The sequence below is a fragment of the Thermobia domestica genome, chromosome 14, assembly GCF_964235325.1.
Source record: "Thermobia domestica chromosome 14, izTheDome1.hap1.1, whole genome shotgun sequence".
NCBI classification, from domain to species: Eukaryota; Metazoa; Arthropoda; class Insecta; order Zygentoma; family Lepismatidae; genus Thermobia; species Thermobia domestica.
In genome coordinates this window covers 18,133,383-18,156,530 of record NC_137467.1, presented here as the reverse complement: position 1 = coordinate 18,156,530, position 23,148 = coordinate 18,133,383, and the positions used below count along the sequence as shown (strand labels likewise).

The following is a 23,148-nucleotide window of genomic DNA, read 5'->3' as shown; positions in this document are numbered from 1 at the left end:
CAGCAAACTTCAGTCGGGGAAAGAAATAGTTTCATCATTGAAAGAACATACACTTTTAAACTTTTGTGAAACACACAAGAGATGAATATAACGTATGAATAAAATACCTGATAATCCTCGAAATAAAATACTTCAAGAACACTGAAATCACTAAACTAATCACTAAACTGTTCTTCTGCAGGTATCTACAGTAGTAAGGAGTTAGTTCAAGTTAGAAATAGAAACAGAAGGTCCGTCTAAATGCAACGAATATATTGCGTCATACGGACTGCCTTAGACAAGGAAGGTGGAGTTCGATTGAACACCAGAAAGAGATAGTCGATCGAGACACGTGTTTCTGAATGCATAAGAGCATAGCGGCAAGAGTTTGTTAGTAATTTGGACTTCTAATATTTTCTAAGCCGCGAACTATACAGGCAAGCAAACTACAATACTTTCAGCTTACTGGTGAAAACGAAATATATACTGCTGAATAGTGAATTTTTAATTAAGCCAAGCCCTCCTCGCTGATAAAGTGGATAGGTATGCTCCTTTGGTGCACGTGGTCGTGGGTTAGATTCCCCGCGGGAGAGCACAAAAATTTTAATTTCACAATCGTTTACTTTCATTAATCATGCGTCTCCTTTAGCCTAAAAAGCATGATCATGGGACGTGGGGAAATTTTCAATGGAAACCCTTGCCATCGTCAGCGGCGTAGTTTATTTACATAAATACACTGCTGTTCTAATCACACCTCAAAGCTGCCACTGTATATAACAAATGAAAATAAAACACTAGTTAAGATTTTTCACCGTGTTATCGGCAAGCATAACTACACCGATAGTATGTTTGCAATATAACTTAAGTCCCAACAGGTGACTGGAATTTTGTTCACTAAATTTCATTTTTAATTAAGCCAATGTCAACTTCTTCTAGCATATAGATCTTAAGTGTGAACAATCAGAAAATGGCTAAAAGATGGCGTATGTGTTATCATCCTCAGACAGATTTAATTTATAAGGTTGTAATTTGCTTGCCAGTGCACATCATACTTTGCCAGTCTCAAAGGTGTTAGTGCTTTTTGGGTTTATTGACAGGACTCATCTTCAAGTGGCTTACATTAAAATCTTCCAGTTATAGTCCAACCACAACAACTAATTAAAATTGTTAATTTGTGGATTAGCCTGCTAATATTAAACAAGTTACCTCTTTCCATGAGTCGTCTTCACTGCTGATATTCCCGTTAGTTTGGAATACCCTTGGCATTGGTATAGGAGATGGCACTTGTCTGGCAAGAGGTGGGTTTTTATGCCTTTCTGATGACTTTTGAGTCTCGTGTGAATGTGAAGGCTTCTGTGCAGGCACTGACAGTCGGTTTAACGTCTTCTCCACTTCGGAACCTGAAATAGCAACAACACAGAAATGTTCGTATTAGACATTATTCAAACAGCATTCTCAAAAAGGTGTGTATTAAATAATTTAATCTCGATGATAAAACACAGAATAATCTCAATAAGGAAGTCAACTATTAAACTAGAAACAAATTGGCAGCTCAAAAACATGTGCAGATTTGTTTTGAAGAAGGGAATCTACGTCACATTGTTATTGCGGTCACTCAGCGAGGGCCGAATCATAAAGTCATTTTAGTAACAGTGGGTGGAGAGTTTCCTTGGCAACAGACCTCAACATTCCAATGTTGCCGCTAAATAGTAAACACGCGTTAACAGAAGGAAAGAAGCGTCTTTCGTTTCTCTGTCCGTGGAAGTGATTTGAAAAGAAAAAAAAAAGCACACATATACCCCCCCCCCCGCTACTGACACACACAAATTGGACGACAAACATATCCTTTCATCCATCCAAACAAACCAATATTTAGAAGTTTTCCCTTTCGTTAAGACTCACAGGACAGTTCCAGCTGATGACTCACTGGAATGTGCACGAAGTGGCAACAGCATACCACGTACTTCTCCAAATGTCAATTTGTTTCTAGTTTTGAAAGCACTATACATACTTTCAATCTTATATCTTCAATATTCATGTTTTTAACAATTCCACTTGTTTTTCGTTTTGGAAAGAGGTTTTGTCCCTATCTACGTGTCTTTTCTTTCTTTTTTTTTCTGGTCTTTCAAGTCTAATCAGAGCAGAACAAGAACGGTTTTTACCAGTTAAACGATGCATATGTCAAACACACAGTATTTCTTTTGTCTTGTGGAACACTAGAGAACAAATGCATGCGTACTGACTAAAATGTACACTCATGTCCAAAATGATTGTCGCATATCTATAACTGTCTTCTTGTAAGAATATAATTTGAGAATGATTTTGCAGGGTACTTTTAATACTGACACTATGTGTATAATCGAGAAATATATATTTGTAGTAAATTCCATAGGAAAAGAATTATAAATACGAAAATTAGAATGAGTAAAACAAAATATTGCTAAATGGACATGAAAGTTCTATCTTCATTTTATTATTCTTATTTACTGCTCTTTTGACATGAAATTTTCCACATACATGTCTTTGCCGATTATACACATACTAACATTATAAGAAACACTGGGTGAGTCGTTATCAAATTATATTCCTACATGAACATATTTATAGACATGCGAGAATAATTTTGGACATGAGTGTACACAGTCAAAAGATTTCACACAAGAGAATGTTCCAGTACAGCATTTCCAACCAGAATAAACTATGTAGTTTACAGTAGGAGCACCAGACAAACGGCGTGTATTTCTCCGGCGTGTGCTTTTTTTTTTTTTTTTTTTTTTTTTTATTATTATTATCGTTCCATTACAAAAATTCACTTCGCTCCTGATGCCCGATTTGTCGATAGTTTTCCTACCATACCATACCTCCGTTTGACGAGCTCCATTTGATATTGCTGTTTACTGCAAATTGTATACCGCCAGTGTTTTTCGTTTCTTCGGTATTTCAGGTGATATTTTTAGATGGCTCATGCTGTATAGCACTGCATTGTTAAATTGAGAGTCGTCCTTTCTCCACCTAGCGTTATCCCAAATGAATTGACAGCGACATTCATAATGTTAAAAATGTGATTTCAGTAAAATTTAGAATATTTACTGTTCGTGCTAGAAATATAAATATGAACTAAATTTACTGTCTTTTAATTTATTCCACTGGTTCTGCTAAAAACTTGTCTATTTCATCCTGCTATCACCATCATCTATTATAGTTTGAATTATGTTGCTGTATTAGCCTGTCTTAAATTTATTATAGCAGAGTTACAAATTTTGTAATCATTATTTAATGAAATCTATTGTAATTTTGCTATGTTATGCAAAGGATCATCCCCAGTCTTCCTGTTACGTGGTTAGTTCCTTCGTTGGTTTAGAGAGGTCTTTCTTGCTTCAGCACAGATGAATCCAAGGATGTTATGAAATAGAGGATCTGCTCATAAGTATCTTCATCCTATTTAACTCAATGAAGCAAACAAAAAACGAGCATCGGCACGTCTACTCTCATTTCCGCCATGAATGTTAGCTCAAAATATTACGATCTTATTGGGCGGAGCGGGAAGAGTAGGGTGGAGAAACATTGACGTATGGCTTCACGATTTTGTTGTATAGGCAGATCCTTTATTTTACAACATTCTCGGATGAACCACACAAACTAAGTAAGTTCTAAATCCTCTATTTATATAGTTTCGGAAATTTAAGTTTTTTCTTTTGTTCCTCTGATGCGAATCTCTCCCTTGCCCTTCTTTTTCAAATTATGCACTGTAAAAACAATTCTTGGGGCCATTTAAAAAACTGACAATCATTCTTTTAAATACATTTTCTACAGCTCACGAAAACACAATGCGAATTCTATTTACTATGAAAGAATTCGAGGAACAGTTACACGAGCAAAGACAAGAAGTTCTCACTCAATCGTATCAGCTCTCCATGTCTCGAAGCAGACACGATCGTTTTGGATGCAATAACTTATGGTACCATTTAGATGCTTGTGCGTTTGTTAGTTTTAAAACTGTTTTTCGCAAAAATACAATCTTCTATTTTCTTTATTCTAGTATTGTACTCCAGTAAACTTAAATGTGAAGTGGACATTAAATGCTGAACATTTAATTTGCTTTCAAATAATTTTAGTTTGAAATCAACATCTAAAAAAATAACGCAACTGTACCGTTTACCGCGAACCTTTGTAAACTGCTCATAAGCCTATGGCGCTCGAATGAAAAACTAACATCTAAAAATGAATGCATGCTTGTTTTCTAGCCTCTAAACATAGTGTAACTTGGTGTACAAAAATTTAAAAAATAAATTTTGTAAGCAACCATCACTGGATGGTTTGATATGGATTATACGTAACTAAATAATTAACCAGTAAAGTTGATCAAACATCTTTCGATATTCATTGGATTGAAAAAAAAAAATATCTACACATAGCGAAAGTTCACGTGGAAAGAGTTGTATACTTACTCAACAATAAACAAGTGTTACACAAACAACAGCAATATAATCAAACCCTCCGAGTTATAGAGAAGGTTTCTATGTTCATATTTTATATATTAATGCAAGACGATTTCCTACATAAACACACCGCAAAGCATTTCTATTACCATAAATTCACGGCAACACAAACTTATCTATTAGATACTGCACATAGGATTAAAATGTGTCCAACATAAACTTGATATATCGAAAAAACAAAAGGCATCGACCCACCAGGACGTTAATGTGAATTTATATAAAATACTTGAAACACAGATTATTCTAATTGTGTTAAACTCTACAGTATCATGTAATTACTTATTCCTACTTTGAATACATCCATACGGACGCTTCGAAGCATTTTCTGTTCTTTAATATGTCTTCTCTGTAACTGATGGAAGTGTTTCAGCTCAAGGGCTTACTATGTACTTTTTATACACTGTAACATATGTAATAATTCCCGCTCAGTACATTAACTTTCCTCAAGTAGCATTCAGTCGGGGAAAGAATATTTTCATCACAGCAGGAACTGATCATGCACACTCGTGTCCAATATGATTGTCGCATATCTATAACTGTCTTCTTGTAAGAATATAATTTGATAATGATTTTGCAGGTACTTTTAATACTGATACTATGTGTATAGTAGGGAAATGTATATTTGTGGTAAATTTCATAGGAAAAGAATTATAAATACGAAAATTAGAATGAGTAAAACAAAATGTTACTAAATGGGCAATAAAGTTTTATTTTCGTTTTATTGTTCTTATTTACTGCTCTTTTGACATGAAATTTGCCACATACATGTCTGTGCCGATTATACACATACTAACATTATAAGAAATACCGTGCGAATCCGTTATCAAATTATATACCTACAACAACATATTTATAGACACGCGGCAATAATTTTGGACATGAGTGTACAAGCAGTACATGGATTGTTTCAAACCTAATAATGAAAGTGAAGATTGTTTCAACTTTACAGAATATAAAATGTGTTCTAGATACCATCTAAAAGAACGCAATTTATAACACAGTTATTACTTAGCACAATACACTATTACAATTACAAAGTATACTATTTGTCCCTATACACGACTACAAACATCAGATTCTAACACTTAAATTTCTGGTAACATGTGTTTCGAGTTTGAGACGCTCTTGTGCAATACTTTGCATCACGACCGGGTTTTAAATCCGGTGAAGTTGCCGCCTGCGCAGATCAAGTTTACGATCAATCCTTACAATGCTGGCCATTACCAACCACAGCATCTTGCCTTTAACACAGGTGGATTACAAAAGTACGCCACCGGTTTCGACTAACAAGGGTTCGAGATTATTATATCGGGTGTTCTAAAAAAAATGACGCCTACGGACTATAGAGCACTATTCTACAAGTCAAAATAAAGCGAAATATATATATATATATATATATATATATATATATATATATATATATATATATATATATATATATATATATATATATAATTGTATACCTTTCGGGTCCTCGTGTATAGACGCAAATTGCATTATGTGGCAATGTCGCAGATGAAGAACCAAAGACAGATACGCCAATCCATCAAACAGCTACATCGATTCCTTCCAGATGGCAGTTAAATTCGTTAGGCGTTGACACTAGCACCATCTATTAGCCTAACGATGTAACTGCTTGATGGATTCCTACAGCAGTGCTAATGGTTCCAAGTTAATCTACGACGCTGCCACATTGAAATTATAATCCACTCTACCGAACCCAATTCAATCTAATTACAAATTTCAATACTTTTTATATAATTTTCCCAATCAGATCGAATTATTTTGCGTAATTATTTTTGTAGTGTTTTTCAGTTTTTCCTTACAAATAGCAACAATCATTTCAACAATCGTATACAGTAACAACACAAAACGGATAAATGTACTATGTGTACTTACTTTTTTTCTGTGCTTATATTCTGGCAAAGTAATGCAGAAAACGTTTTTCCTACCAATACCTTCACCCAACAATACGAGGTAAACGCAACAGTAGTGATTGTACAAACTAAATGCACTAACTCATCATAAAGATAGTTACGCACCATCGTCCGAAGCGTCCTTCTCGCCCTCCTTTTTGTCTTCTTCCTCGGCCACGTCGTGGTGGTTGACTGGAATGAACTCAGGAACATCGGGATTTAAGTTTTCGATGCTAGTGGTGCTGTCCACACTGTTGGCTCTTTGGTGCTCTCCATTCACAAGCGGTGGACCTTCAGGCACGGCCGGCGCCTGACTACCACTAACCAATGAATTCAATGGAGTGATGCCTGAGAGCAGTGGGATGCTCACAGTGTCGGGAATTGGCCATTCGGTAGGATTATGTTTCGTTCGAACCTTAAAATAAGGAAATAGTCTTGTTAAGAATTCTATTACTTAGAGAAAAAAGAAAATATATACATAAATTGTATGACCGGAGATGTACAGGGTGCATCAAAAAAAGACTTCACAACTTTGAAAGCTCATATTGATTGATTTATTTATCTTCCAGACATGGTTTTGATGTCATTTTGTAGCAAAATACATTAGGTTTTGACTCACGTAGTACACTAGTACAGAAACAAGACACCGCAAGTGCTAGCGGCAGTTGGAGCAAAAATGGCTGCCTTTACTGGTCTCGAGCGTGCTAGCTGTCTCTCTTGGTTTGCAGAATCCAAGTCTGCGACAATTGTGGAACATAATTTTCGTACAAAGAATTGTAAAGATCCTCCCTATTTACCAGTGGCATAAGTATTTTATTGAAACTGGATGCTCGGTAACACACAACAAATTTTCAGGTCGTCCCTGTACGTCTGAAGACGTTGTAGAGAAAGTGAGACGAACCTTTGTGATCAGTTCAATCACCAATTGAAGCCACATTGAGCCTCTTTAGGTATAAGGTTAAATAAATAAATTAAAATAAATAAATAAATAAATGATTATTTTGCTACAAAATGACACCAAAATCATGTCTGTAAGATGAACGAATAAATCAATATGTGTTTTTAAAGTTGTAATGTCCTTTTTGGTACACCCTGTATTACTTTTACATAACACCTAAGATCACAAATTAAGTACTCTTCAAGATAAGGGAGGAAAAAGCCTCCAAGTACAGATATAATATGTACGCATTGATGTAAGTTTTCATTCATTTTCGAATTAAATTTATAGTTAAAACTAGGGAGTTCTTTTTCAAACACCCTGTATATCACGAACCACGGTGCATAGTGTAGAGATAGTAAGCAGGTGCAGATCCTTAGACTGTGAGAGAGCGAAGGCGGAGACCAAAAATTCTTTTAACTGAGCCATACCAAACGAAATCATGTTGAATATTGGTCAAAAACCACAATAGTATTTGAAAGCATTCTTCCGTTTATTTTAAGTATGTTCCTTTTTACAGTGTTGCCTAAAGGTTTTCAAAAAGTGATGCGCGCTACCACCCTCTTGCGACCTTACTAACTGGAAAAAGAGTAGTATCGGTAAGCTTCATGATATGAAGCTATTACAAATATTATTCTACATGTTATTTTATTATTGGTCTTCTTCCTCGTGTTTTTCTATTCTTTAATTCTTGATTGTATTAAAGCTTCCCTCGATCACCTTATTTTCCCATATATATTTCTTCTTTCTTTCGCAATTTGATAAAGCATTTCCGTCATGCTGATTCTATGCTCAAGACTATAATCTATTGTATCCGAAACACTGAGCTCACGCTTCTTAAACAGAACTGCGCGAAGGATTTCTTAAATTAACCCTCGTCACCTACTGAATTGTCATTAAGCAGAGATGAGAAATCCACTATATTTATATACAGGGTCGGATCCAGAATTTTCTGGGGGGGGGGGGGTTGCACCATAACTACCAAAAAAAAAAAAAAAATCTCATTGAAACTCTTCAAAGTGAGATGTGACAATATTCCAATATTCTTTACACCTGACAACGCTGATACAAGAATGGTCGGGGGAGGAAGGGGGGTTGTATTTTAAAGACGGTAGCAAGTGATATGCAGAACAAAATGTTCTTCTCTCTTCCTGGGTTCTGTTTTCTTCTCTACTTGGCAAATGTTATATTGCTTTGTTTGGTGAATCCTTTTCTTTCAACCTTAAACTATTGCTTTTGCAAAACTCCTCTTTCTTTTAAGCCCCAAACGGAAGCATGATGGCAGAAAGTTTCGGAAAGGATTGGTGTTTTCACTGCTAGCTTCTCATTTTAGGTAGTGTATATTTACAACGAAGGGGGGATGCACGTGCATCCCCCTAAATCCGGCCCTATATTATATATATATATATATATATATATATATATATATATATATATATATATATAAATTAAAGTTACCTATTTGTGATCGCATAACGGGAAAAGGGCTGAACAGTTTAAATGAATTCTGGAACATACTTAGTACCTACCACGACCTGGGTTTGGATCATGTCAGTGTGCGGATCCTAAGGGGAAAGTGGGTTAAAATGAAAACAGAAGATTTCAGGAGTCAGGTTAGCGAGATGGAAGTTTCAGTATAAAATACTTGTTAAGATGAAGCGGTCACATGCAGCACCATTTTTGAAAAATCTCACTTCTAAGGGGAAAGGAGGCAATTTTGATAATATTTTCGATGTCTGCTTCATCACGGAAAAACGGCTGAAAAGTTTGAAATGAATTTCGGAACATAACACTTAGCTCGAGCTGTTTAACACGTTATTTTCATTAAATTTCACATTTCACATAAATTTGCGAAGAAGGGGGAATTTTAGCTAGCCTTACTCTAAATACCACTTGGATACTGAGTTATTTTGTTCCGAAATTCACGTTCTTGAAACGCGTGTGCCTGTCTATGTATTCAGTGAGTTTGTGTCTAAAACTACACTATCATGTATGTATTTTGAACACAGAAATACACGTATCAATTCCTGCTCAGTTTTAATTTTCCTCAAGAACTACCATTCGGTCGGGGAAAGAAAAATTTCATCACAGCAGGAACTGGCCATGTACAAACACTAGTAGTCTAAACTTTTAAATGCTAAAAGCTCAATTCAGTTTTACGGAACATAAAATGTATTCTAAGTCATTTAAAAGACCACCACTTATGACCAATAACAGAAAATTTCTCAGCAGAATTGGCACTTAGAAAGTTATATGTCCCTAGGCACTGACTGAAGCTACTGAATACTCGAAAGAAGTTTCCGAAAGTGTTGCTATTACCGTAACTAAGAAAATTAAAGTCTATTATGATAGTTATACTTTGTCACGTTCACTTTCTAATTATGATATTTTCCATAAGTAGAAGCTTTGCTTTGTTATAATTAAATATAAACTAATTATTTACTGAGCAAAACTATATATTTTCATTAAAATTCAACACGTGTTATACAGTTTCGCCAACTAACTCTTTGGCTTCATCACACACACTGTGATACAGGATAACTGTACAATCGTATATACATACAACGGCTAATATACTGTATCACATAGTGTCTGATGAAGCCAAAGAGTTAGTTGGCGAAACTGTAACACGTGTTGAATTTTAATGAAAATATATAGTTTTGCTCAGTAAATAATTAGTTTATATTTAATTTCTAACTATTAGAGACCGGATGTTAGGCAAAATGCCTATTCTTTAATATTAAAGGTATGATCAAAAATAACGTTTTAAAGTTCATATGGTGGGTTATAGTTTCAATTTAAGCCAACTTTATTTTGCCTATTTCGCCCATTCCTGCCTAAATAGTTCCTTTATTAAATAATATATTCTACGCATTTTCTTCAAAATAAGACTGTTGGGGAAAAATATATAATTTATTATTTCAAGAAGGGATTCACAATAATTTATTATTCTGCCTCTTCCGAGATAAGAGCTATTTGTAGTGATAAAATGTCGTAAAATTTTGTACTACTAAGTGTACTGATAAACTGCTGTAGAAAATGTGTTTAACAAATATACATGGAATACATGTCAAGCTTCGATATATATATATATATATATATATATATATATATATATAGTAGGAAGTCGAAAATTATGACCACAGGTAGTTCGGATTTCCGAAAATGACCAAGAAAATGCCATTTAGGCTTAAATATGCTGTACGGTATGCTCTTTTATCGATACAGTGGTTATACAGTACATACAGTAATTATAATACCGTACGTAAGGCTACTTACATTTAATGTTTCTGAAGAACCTGCTCGTACACTAAATTACACTGTTCTTGTAACTAACACTTAAAACTTAACTTGTATAGGCCTAAGGGAAAATAAAATATGTATGACAAACAATTACATATGAATGAGCTTTTGTAAAAACACTGACTTCACACAACGCCGACGGACAACTCTATTATTAGTTTATTGCTAGCGCTAAGACTAAATGTAAAAAGCTTCTAGGACCCGTTCAGCAGCGAGGCTATATGAGACGTGGACCTACTGATTAACGTGGAATCCGAACCACATGAGCTCCCGCCAGGAATCAAACCCGGGTCTTCCACGCCAAAGGCGCGTACGCTAACCGCTTAGCCACGAAGCTCTTTTTGACGTTCGGATTATCGACGTCCTACTATATATATATATATATATATATATATATATATATATATATATATATATATATATATATATATGTGTGTGTGTGTGTGTGTGTGTGTGTATGTATGTATGTAGTAGTAGTAGTAGTAAAACAAAATATTAACAAACAGGTATGTTTTTATATTCTTTGAACATTATTTGTGACTTGAATTTTTTTTTTTAAATTGTATTGAGTATTTATCTTCATTATTTCGAGTTTCATTTTAGTGCCTATTTTTTAAATTTTACGTGGCTATTTGCCTACTTATTTTCCAGGTTTTTAATGCTTAAACATCCGGTCTCTAATAATAACGTTTAAGTTTTGATTATGTAGTAATAATGTAAATGTTAATACCTTGAAAATCTGGGTGCTGAGCTGGCGGGGACTCACGTGAAGTATATCTCGTATATTAGTTTTTCTTCTTATATTTTCGTTCTATGAATTTTACAATAATATCTCAATACTATTTTCTTATTATTATATTATTATTATTATTAAAAAACTGAAATTCGTCACATGATACTGTAGTATAAAGTGACTACTACATCATTAGCGAGACTTAAAAAAAAAAAAAAAAAGTATTTTTTAGGAAGTTCAAGCATTAGAATTAAGAGTGAGGAGTAGGGAGATCTAGATTCATAAAGAGGAAGGTTTGTACGATCATTGTAAATGATTCATGGTAATTATATATTCATTTACACACTATCTATCGCGATTGTACGTTACATGTATATACTAGGAATTATTTTAAAGGTAAAGTGTAAACATCAAATTTCGTTTCTCTGAACTTATGTAATTGTGAAATATGGACAACTTAATATAATAATTACAAACCCTATTGTTTCTCTTTCATTCTAGGCCAAATGTATAATACGAAGTGAAACGCTGAAATACATGTTTAATTATTTTAAATGAAAAGTCTGAACAGCAAATTTTATTTTTCTAACTTTAAAGGATTCCGAGATATGGACACCTTATTATACGAGGTAGGATCAAGAAATAAGATTACAAGACCGATATATCTAGCGTTTTGTCTGTTATAGAAGAATGAGGAGTATGTGGTAATTGTAATACATGGAGTTGGCAACTGTGCAGAGTTTCAGCCACCCGCCATGTACGGTGCTACTTATAGGTGAACACAAATGGCGACTTGTTTGGAAAACTGGTGTTGCGAATATGTGAAATCGTTATTTGATTTCTGTGGGAGAAACATGTAACCGCGGCTGAAATTCACCGGCAGCTGGTAGAGGTTTACGGAGAGACTGTAATGTCTCGTCAGCATGTCGAAGAATGTCGAAAGTTTGCGGCTGGTAGAGAAAACATCATCAACGAGGAGGGCAGTGGTCGACCCTACATAGCATCAACAGATTTCAACACAGTTCGCGTGGAAGGACTGATTTAGGACAACAGGAGGATCACGTTACGGCATCTGATGGCAGCTCCGGTACGTGGAAGCAGCACTTAGGAGGCCGTCGCTTCGTTTCACACGAGGAGGTGAGACACTTCGTGACAACGTGACTGAACACGCAAGGACAGGATTTTTACCAGGAGGGAATCTTCAAAACTTATCCCACAATGCGACAAGTGATTCAACCGATATGGGGACTATGTCGAAAAATGTATGTAGTATCTGTTGGTTGTATTGGCTGTATGAAATCAGGGCGCAAAATTTCCGGTCGCCATTGGCGAATAGAAATTTGGAGCTGGCGACCAGAGGTCAGTAGGTCTTCACTACGGACATGGAAAGTGAAGTTTTTACAACGTTGTTATTCGCCCTTTTCTTCACATCCCTCAGTGGAAATGATTTGCCTCCTGGCGCGTCAACACGACAGATCGTTTCCTCCACTATTCGAAGCTAGAACAGCTGGGGGGAGGGAGGAAAGCCCAGTGCCTAGAATAGTCAACCAATATGCCCTGATGTAATCTCTTTCTTTGTCAAACCTTTGGGGAGGGGAGAACCTTTCATAATTTGTACCTGAGAGATACTGGCGATCATCATTTTTGGATTGGCGAGTACGTCTGACAAATTTTGCGCCCTGATGAATATATACACGTTTCACTGCAGGATTTGTAACATTACTTTCTGATCACTTCTCGCAATAACTTCAACTCTTCCACACTGAATTTCCAAAAGCCCTTTCTGAACGTCACAAACCCTATATACAGTCCAAATTTCAAGTTTCTAGCTGAAGCAGTTTGGCTAGGCGTTGATCAGTAAAAGACTACTTCTTCCACATGTCAAGATTACTATACACACTACACAGAAATGCAAGTATGAGAAACAAAACTGTTTCGTAACAAAAATCAAAGCTGGAATCAAGCTCCCACCTTCCTATAAGTATTTCAGTTCCTTCTTTATTATTCATACTAACAAGTGTTACTTCACGCATTATTAACTTAATCGTAAAAATTCAAACGCTAGAATTTTGCGCAGACCTCTACGTGCTTTATGTAGAATTAAGATGACCCCTTGTGGATTGTAAATACTAAAAACAACGGCTGTTCCTTACCTTAACACCATTACAAAGCTCTAGATGCTCCGATTCCCGAATTGCCTCTATCACTAAACTAATATCCTGAGTAAGCGCTTGAACACGGTGAAATGAAGCTATCAATGTTACTGGGAGGTATCCTTCTGAGTCCATCTTCCGCCTGAGAAAGAAGTCTCGCACCAAGTTTTCTCGACTAAAATAGTATTCACTGCAGAGAGAGAAACAACATGCAATGTAACAGAAAATAATAATAATAATATTAACATTTCTGTCTTACTTTTACACACACATGATACAATCTATATAAATAAAAATAAAAATTACTATGTTTGTGACTTAATAACCTTAGAATCACTCGACCGATCTCGATCAAATTTTCAGCATAGATGAGGTTCGGGCCTGGGATGGTCTTTATCATTTCACTTTGACAGTGTAACTTAGGGGAGGGGGAAGATATTTACAAATGATCGATATTAAGTGTCGACTCCATAGTTTTCTGGGTCGCTGAGACGAACACTGACACTTCCAATGCCATTTAAATCTAAATTTAGCCCCGCAACTTGGGGAGGAGGATATTACTTTTATTTTATATATATATATATATATATATATATATATATATATATATATATATATATATATATATGGTGTTTCAAAAGTTCCCTGACATAGGACAACTGTTATTATCAGAGTTACAAAAAAATGTAATAAGGAAAACCGACCCCAAATATGATATTTTCAATCTTTTTAAATCAGACGAGTCGTTTGGGCTGTGACCATGTTTGAAATGGGAGCTGCTCATCGACATGTTAGCGTAAAAGACAGTAACTTTCTTCGTGGGTCCAGGTAAATGGTAACGTTGCATTTTCATTTAACATTGGGCGCATAGAAGTATGTAGCCCAAACGGCTCGTCCGCTAACAAACAAACAAACAAACAAACAAAAAAACTTCACTTCAGACTGAAAACATCGTTTTTGGAGTAGGTTTCCCCTTTGTAACTCTGATAATAAAGTTACCCTGTCAGAGGTTGGTGTCGAATCCATGGTTGTGACACTTCCAAGCTGTTTAAATCCAATTTCAGCCCAAAACAGTAATATTACATTTTTAAGGCAAACACCATTGTCCACCAGAGAGTGTTTCAGTAATAGTAAAAGGTGATTGACTAACGGAACGTATTACTGATCTTACTTATTTTAACCTAGCGAAGCGGGTAACTAACGCTAGTGTTTTCTAAAATCAACATACAGTAAATCTTCTACTTAGCAAACTAATTGGGGCGATAGGGTATCCGTACATTAAAGTCAGTTATATAGCTGTGTTATGAATAGGGTTCCCAAATGTTCCCTTTCTCCAGGACATGTCCCCTTTTTACTTCCTGAAAAATGAGTGCGAGCGGCTTTTTAAAATATAGTAATGTGTCCGGGTTTTTACGAGAAAATTAATTAAAACAAGGTTATTTATTACAAGTAATCTCCTAAATAAGCTTGTGCAAGTTCTCAACAGAATAAACCATATGTTTAAACGTCTAGGTCTTGTATTTTGAGGTCTTTACCCTCAAAACCCATGTGAAATAGATATTCTGCAACAGGGTTGGCTGGTTTAAACCAAGGTGGTTTAAACCAAGGTTTAAACCAGCTGGTTTTTTCATAAAAACCAACTGGTTTAAACCAAAAAACAAAAAAAAATGTTCGTAAAAGTGTAAGTGTTTGTAAAATCTTGATAAACACACATTTGTGGGTTATCACGTTTCACTCCCGTATATTATTCGTATTATATTCAGACCTAAATTCCCCATACATTACTAAAAAAAGATTATACTACAAAAGCAACTTTTTTTTTATAAGTTTATAAATGTTTATTTTGTGATTTTTGTAGTTGTTATTATTATGTGATTGCAATCGAAGAAAAATTCTAAATGTTGTTTTCGTTTCAATGTTTACTATTGACAAAATACATCGAAAATGCCGTACTTTTTGTGTGTGTGTGGGGGGGGGGGGCATTTAGTGAAATAAGTATCTTTGGTATCTATTTATGTATAAATGAGTCTGAGCCAAAGTGGACTCAAATAATTCGTATCTTTATTCACTTTTCTTATTGATATGCAGATTAAGTCGTTGTATTTCCTTAATTTGGACCAATAGAGGTCGTTGTTAACTAACTTGAACTAAATTAGTTCTTCTGTACTCCGTAGTACTTTGAAATTGTTTATATGTAATTCTGTGTAATGGTTTCACTTGTGCAACTGTTTATCTTTTTGTCCTTCTGAAATGACTCTTGACAGTTATATTAAGAAGCATGTAAAGATCAGTACAACGTATTTTTTTTTTTTTTTTTTTTTTATCAGGATTCCTTCGTGAGTGAGTCGGCAGACGTATCGCATTTGTGGCCAATTAGTCCTGGTTCCGAGTTCAAATGGAGGACAATTTCTCTCGGATGTAACTCGAGAAGCGGTTTTTATTCCGCTTTAAGCTTATGTGACTCCTTCCAGCATAACCCGGTTGTTGCATAATAACATCAAAGCGAAATAAACTTATTTCTGTCCATATATGATATGAATGTATAGAGCAAATTATTTAAACCATAAAAACCTGGTTTAAACAAAAAAAAACCTGGTTTAAATAAAAAAACCGGTTTTTTTGTTTTTTTTTTTAAATAAAAACCATGGTTTTTGCCAACCCTGTTCTGCAATGATACGATACGATATACAAGAACCAGTGTTACTATATTTTAATGTTACAAACGAAACAAAACTTTTTAAAATAATTGTCTCCCCAAGACCTCAAATTTATCTATTAAATTTGACATTAATTTTCAAAACTTCCAGTTCTCATCACATAGTGTAGTTAAAATTGCAGTCTTTAATTGAAATCAACTAATTTTGAACCTAATTTTAATCGTAACTGACACTTTTCTATTAATTTTTAATTTCGTCGATTACTTTTACATAGTTTTAAAATTTTCAGTTTTTCTAACTATACGGGGTGTGTTTAAAAAGTATCGAATCTTCGGTTGGCAAAAATACGTCGATTCATTTGGAAATCCGAAACACTAATCCCCTTCAAACTGGTCTCCTTGGTAATGCACACAATTTTCCCAGCGCTGGTGAGCAATCGTGTCGTCGCATTCCGCATGTCGTCTTCTCTTAAGACTCAAATCGAGTCCCTTTTAGTGGCATTCTCAGCTTGAGAAATAACCAAGTCACATGGAGCCATGTCGAGTGACTAAGAGTGCCTGACGACACACAGGAAGAAATGTTGTGTTTGGAGATGAAAGCCTGAATCAAATTTCGCAGACACTCTCCTCATGCCCGAATTCTCGTTCAAAATTGAATGTACCGATCCGATTGAATGGTTTTCGCTTGGGTATCGCCAAGCTTTTGACAAAATTTTATGCAATATTGCTGTTCAAGTTTTTCCGTCATAAAAAAAAAAAAAAAAAAAAAAAAACTAACGATTGCTCACTACACGTCTTCACTCACTGGCCGATTGCAAGCAAGTGAAGCTTTCTTCGACAGGAAAAAATTCACGACTGCGCATGAGTGTCCCCTCTACACTTACACTGAGGTAAGTCTTCCGCGCTTCATAGGTTTACGCGGGGAAAAAAAAATTAAGGTTCGATCCTTTTCGAACACACCTCGTATATCTTACGAAAAGTGCTAAAAAATAGCACTATGTGAATAGCATTGCTATACACTTGCTATCACTCACTGGCAATTGAAGGTGGATTGTTGTTAGTTTGGAGTTTAACATCCGTTCTCGGCATCGAGGATCTACGAGAAGTGACCAGGATCCGAACTAGCCAAGCTTCCAGAGAAGCATGGTATTCCACAATAGTGCGAAAACGGTCCTGGCAGAAGTGCAACGGAAAAACATTCGAATATGCGTCTGCATCAGGTGATCTGTTGTGACTGGAAGAGTGTAGCATATTGGGAGTTTCTGCCACCTACCAAACATTCGATACCAGCATGTAGTTTTCTCAGTACGGCATACTGAAAAGAACACTCGATACAAAGGTTTATGGAACTTGCCAATCAGAAAAGAGTTGTATTCTATGTGAAACACACTACTATTTGTACAGCCAGCAACAATTGGTTCAGCTTGGTTGGGATTTCCAAAATCCGTTTTATTCAATGGACCTAGTACCTTCAGATTACTACTTATATTAATTCCTTTTTTTAAAATTCCTTTTCATGATATTAAATTTTTTATTTAAAAAATAGCCACAACAGTTCAACGTAACATACAAGATATGTTAATGCAGGAATACCGACGGAAACTTAGCAGGCATATTAACGTTATTTTTATATTAAAAGCACATTAGGGAATCTATATTATTATTAATTAATTAATTAAACTTGGTTATGTCTATTAAGCTTTCATCCGCACATTATATCATTGTGAATTTTTCCCTAAAGAACCCCAGATATACAAGGTGTTATAGTAAGGTGTCTCAACATTTTGAGAACAGATTCCTCACATGAAATTAAGAAAGAAAAAAAAAAAGTTCATATGGACCTGCGCTCAGAAGTGGATAGTTTTGAAGTTATAGGGTGCCGAAAACGTCAAATAAGTAAACTTAATAAAAGTTCATAGCTCCACTACTATGGGACCTATCCAAATATTCATGTTTAAGAATGCTCTAGTACTTGCGCAACATTTTTTTTTTTTTTGAGAGAGAAAGAGAGAGAGAGGTGGGGGCGGGGGTAGGTGGAGAGTGATCAAGCACTCCCAAACTGCCTCTCTAAAAATGATTGTGCAAATATCGGAGGTTCTGAAAGATGAATATTTGAATAGTTCACATACTAGTTCCTCAATGATGTCTTGACCCGACTACGATCAGTCCTATATAGTAGTGGAACTACGGACCTTTAAAATTCATTTTTTTCGGCACCCTCTAACTACGGAACTACGCACTTCCGACCACAGGTCTATATGAACTTTTTTTCTTATTTTGAAGCGAGAAAAGTCTATTTCCAAAATATTGACAAATTCTTGTAACACCCCGTATAATGAAAGTGTTATGACCAATAAGAAAGTTGAACGGAAACCAAAAGGATGGAGAAAGTATTTGTAAGATACAGGCCAAAAAATTAGAAGAAGGAAAATGGAATATCTCTGATTCCACGAAGAAGAAAATGGAAAAATAAGGCTACAAGAAGAACAACTAAATGAAGTGGAAACTTTTAAACATTTGGGCTTACATGTTGGCAAGAATGGTGATTTGTACATGCAAACAATGCACGAGGAATGGCGAAATTGGAAGAAAGAGTATGTGGCATTCTGTAGCCGCAGAATCGCGACCAAGAATACAACGATGATTTACAGAACAGTGGTTAGCCCAGCCAAGGTCTACGAAGAAGAAACATGCCTGATACAGAAACTACAGGAAAAAAATTGAATGTTATCGAAATAACAATAAGGGTAACAACTAAGATTGTAGATGTATGTACGCCCATGTCCAAAATTATTGTCGCATGTCTATAAATGTGTTGTTGTAGGAATACAATTTGATAATGAAATGTATTTCATATAATGTTAGTATGTGTATAATCGGCAAAGACATGTATGTGGCAAATTTCATATCCAAAGAGCAGTAAATAAGAACAATAAAACGAAAATAAAACTTCCTTGTCCATTTAGCAACATTTTGTTTTACTTATTTTAATTTTCGTATTTATAATTCTTTTCGTATGAAATTTACCACAAATATACATTTCCCAATTATATACATAGTATCAGTATTAAAAGTACACTGCAAAATCATTATCAAATTATATCCTTACAAGAAAATAGTTATAGATATGCGACAATCATTTTACATGAGTGCACATTCACTTTCCACTTTTAAAACATTCTAATTATATGAATTATAGAGAACAGGTACTTACATCTGATTTCTGATATATTCCCGCAGCGTGGACTCATCAGGGCGACTGTAGTTGTTGTTGAAGTAATACGTTCCCATGTATGGCATCATGAAGGTAGGATCAGGAGATAAGTACTTGTTGACTTGCGTGTATTCTGTTGGGTAATCCAAATAGTCCTCTGAGTGCTCCCTCGAAGATCCTCTTCCACTGCCTCCGCCTCGTCCTCCTCGACCTCTTCCTCGTCCTCTGCCCCTGCCACGAGATCCCCGCCCACCGCCCCTTGGGTAGGAACCTCCTCGCTCCAGTCGATCCGAATTACCATTCCATCCACTACTCTCGTCCCGGTTGTGAGCCTCGGATGCTAGAAAAAAGAAAGAATTGCTTTTAAATGCAATACAGAAACCTTTGGACACATTTTTATTATCTAAATGATATAACTTTATAGTGCCAATGGATCAATTCCAGTGAGAATACGAAAAACGATTAATACAGTAAACTCGTATTCAGGGTCTATCAATTATATGTTGACCAACATATTGTAAAAATATCAGTAAAACTAAATACACCGAAACATGGTACTGTAAGGTTAGTGATAACAATTGCGATTATTATTTTATTAATGATGCGTATAGCATAAGTGAGTTTCGTATTACGTTGTGGAACTGTGGCAGACTCCATAACTTTACAGATTCAATAGTGACACCGGAAGTGATATGTACTACTTTTGGACCTAATAGTGAAACCGGAAGTGAGATATCTACTACTTCTGGAACCAATAGTGAAACCTGAAATGAAATATCTACTATTACCGGATTCAAGTGAAACCAAATTATATATCTACTACTTCCTGATCCAATAGTAAAATCGGAAGTGAGAAATCTACTACTTTCGGATCCAATTGTGAAACTGGATGTAATACTAAAACCAGAAATGAGATTACTCCTTTCGGTTTCAATAGTGGGGTAACAACAGAGATGGAACATATTCTTGATGGATTGAATCCATTAGTATATACAGGGTGTTAGGGAATAAACCGAACAATTTCGAATACCCGTTTCGTTCCTCATTACAAAAGTTTCGGAAAAGTCTAATCACAGAATGAGGCTAATTTAATGTACTCATCCTGCGACCCATTCTAATTAATTACCTTAAATTGGTCTCATCTCCGTAATTAGGCGTTTCTGACCGAAGTTTTCGCAGATCAGCTTTCTCCTAGTGTCGTGGTCCTGAACAGGTACGTGAAGCTTGTCAGTTTATTCTCGAAACACACTGTATATATTGGGACCTAATAACACTTTTCGTTTCATTAGATGGAGCCTACAATTGGGACATTGAATGCTTTTTTTTTTTTTTTTTTTTTTTTTACCGTTTTGCTCTATGGGAACCTAATAATGAAATCCAAAAAAATATAGTCTCTATCAGTTCCAGTCTCTCTCTCTCTCTCTCTCTCTCTCTCTCTCTGTCTCTCTCTCTCTCTCTCTCTCTCTCTCTGTCTCTCTCTCTCTCTCTCTCTCTCTCTCTCTATATATATATATATATATATATATATATATATATATATATATATATATATCTTTCGGGTCCTCATTTGAAGACGTGAACTGCACTATATGTCACACTTTAGCACATAAAGATCCATAGAGTAGATCTATCAACCCATCAAATAGTTACATCAATTCTCTCTAGATAGGAATTAAAGTCGATAGACGTTGACACTAGCACCGCTTATTGGCATAACAATCGATGTAACTGCTTCGCGGATTCGTACAGGAACACTAATGGCAGGGCGCAAAATTTCCGGTCGCCAGACCACCATTGACAACTAAAAATTTAGAGCTGGCGACCAGTGTTCAGTAGGAATGGTTTCTACCTAAACTTCAGTAGTCTCAATAGAGTTAAGACTGCCTACAGAAATTCACTGAAGACTGACACACTGGATGATTTGCTGACAATTTTCATCAATAGCCCTTCACACTTAAGGACTCTGATCCGAAAACTGCAATCGACAACTTGTACTTCAGTGTAGAGAAAGAGCGTTACACAAACGTGAAGTCTTAAGGTAAGGTATTTTATAACATGTATATGAACTGTCCAATTCAAAATTGATTATCCTGAATCTAATTGTCTGGTTTTGAAATTTTATGATATCCAATCTCTTTCTGTGTCAAACCAAAGGCCTTGGGGGAAGGGGAGAGGAGGGCAATGCGCATCTCGTAATTTGTGAGTGAGAAATACTGGCGACCATCATATTTTGATTGGCGAGTACGTCTGACTTTGAAATTTTGCGCCCTGCTAATGGTTCCATCTTAAGGGGGCAGACTACTAAATATTTTTCAAAGGCTAACAATTTTTGTTTTACCCGTTTTTCGTAAGTAAAAAGAGATAGTGAAATGTAACTTACAACAATAATAGATAATGATAACGTTATTCTACACCTGAAAATACGAATCGGAGGAATTTTCAGTGTTGCTATCCATAGAAATTACAGTTTGATCAGAATTTGAATTACCGCGCACTGCGAGCTTATTGGCTGACGCCATACGCCAATTCGGGTGATGCGGAGTATAATCTAAATATTTTAGAATTTTATTTCTATAACTAAATTACATAATTTCATAAATAACAGTTAACATAGTATTACAAAGTATCCTGAACATAATAAAATATAAAAGATTCTGATTCCGGCTATCTTCACCCATTCTCTACGTTTATTTTTGTTCCACTGTGCACTTAGCAATATTCACAGCTGTTATAGATCGCTGACAAACTTCAATGGGCTGTATATTTGAAACACTGCAACTGAAAATACTCCCTTACTATTATTTAAAAAAAAAAATAAAATAAAAAAAAATCATGTCAAATTATCATTAAGATTGCTCTCACTGGGTGTCTTGAGTGGTTGAATTTGACATGGAATGCCCCAATAATGAAATGATATAGTTACCTTGTTCCCCATTCCTGTCCTTTACTGGTCCACGCTCAGCATGAAATTTGGAGTTATCAAATTTCCCTCTCGACTTAGACAAATCAAGTTCTAATGGCACCCATTTTTGTTTTGGAACTGGAAAATAAATCAGCATATTAGTATAGTGAGCAAACATGAAAGATGAAGAAAAAATTACATGAATGATATACCTTTTATATTCTAGAGTAATAAACTTGTGATACTTCCTTTCACAATCCATAATTCGAATCAAACTATATGTATATGTCAAAATAGTTTCAACTTTCTGAGTACAGATAAATTAAAATGTATGGGTTCTGTATAGCATTTTTGTCAGTTAGAGAAAGAAAACATATTAGGCTAATATTGGCACTTGTCTAAACAGGTATCTAGTATTACTTACAGATTGTCTGAACTGGTATCTAGTATTGAATATGTCCATAGCTTATTATTATGCTGTCCAGAAACTGAGAACTTACATTATGGAGTTCACAAAGTCAAGCTTTATTTTTATGAGGGGGGGGGGGGAGTAACTAAATTTCACACACACATGTTCTTTTTCCTAGCTTATATTGTAACCAAATGCTACGCAGGTACACTACTTTTATTTCGCCATTTCAATGAGAGACAAGGCGGCATAGTAAAATGCTTTCTGAACTCCTAAAAAATACACTAATAAAAATAAAAAAATAAAAAATACAGATATCGTTTATAAATTCTTTACCAGGGGTTAAAAAAATTCTGAAAAGTGGGTACTAATAGAAATTTCGTGTCCGAAAAGTAAAGTGATGTTTTGATATAAAATTTGAAGTGCACATGGTCTCCTTGTCGCCTA

The 23,148-nt window shown here is 35.3% G+C and overlaps 1 protein-coding gene across 1 annotated transcript in view; it reads right to left on the bottom strand.

Annotated features, from left to right (window-relative positions):
- The window catches only part of larp (La related protein), a 223,222-nt gene that overhangs the window by 53,496 nt on the left and 146,578 nt on the right, over positions 1-23,148 (bottom strand). Inside the window, exons 5-9 of the mRNA XM_081737755.1 lie at positions 22,314-22,430; positions 19,391-19,730; positions 13,521-13,710; positions 6,521-6,809; positions 1,186-1,379 (exon numbers count right to left, since the gene is read on the bottom strand). Of these exons, the coding sequence (XP_081593881.1) occupies positions 1,186-1,379; positions 6,521-6,809; positions 13,521-13,710; positions 19,391-19,730; positions 22,314-22,430 (1,130 nt within the window). The remainder of the gene's footprint in view (positions 1-1,185; positions 1,380-6,520; positions 6,810-13,520; positions 13,711-19,390; positions 19,731-22,313; positions 22,431-23,148) is intronic.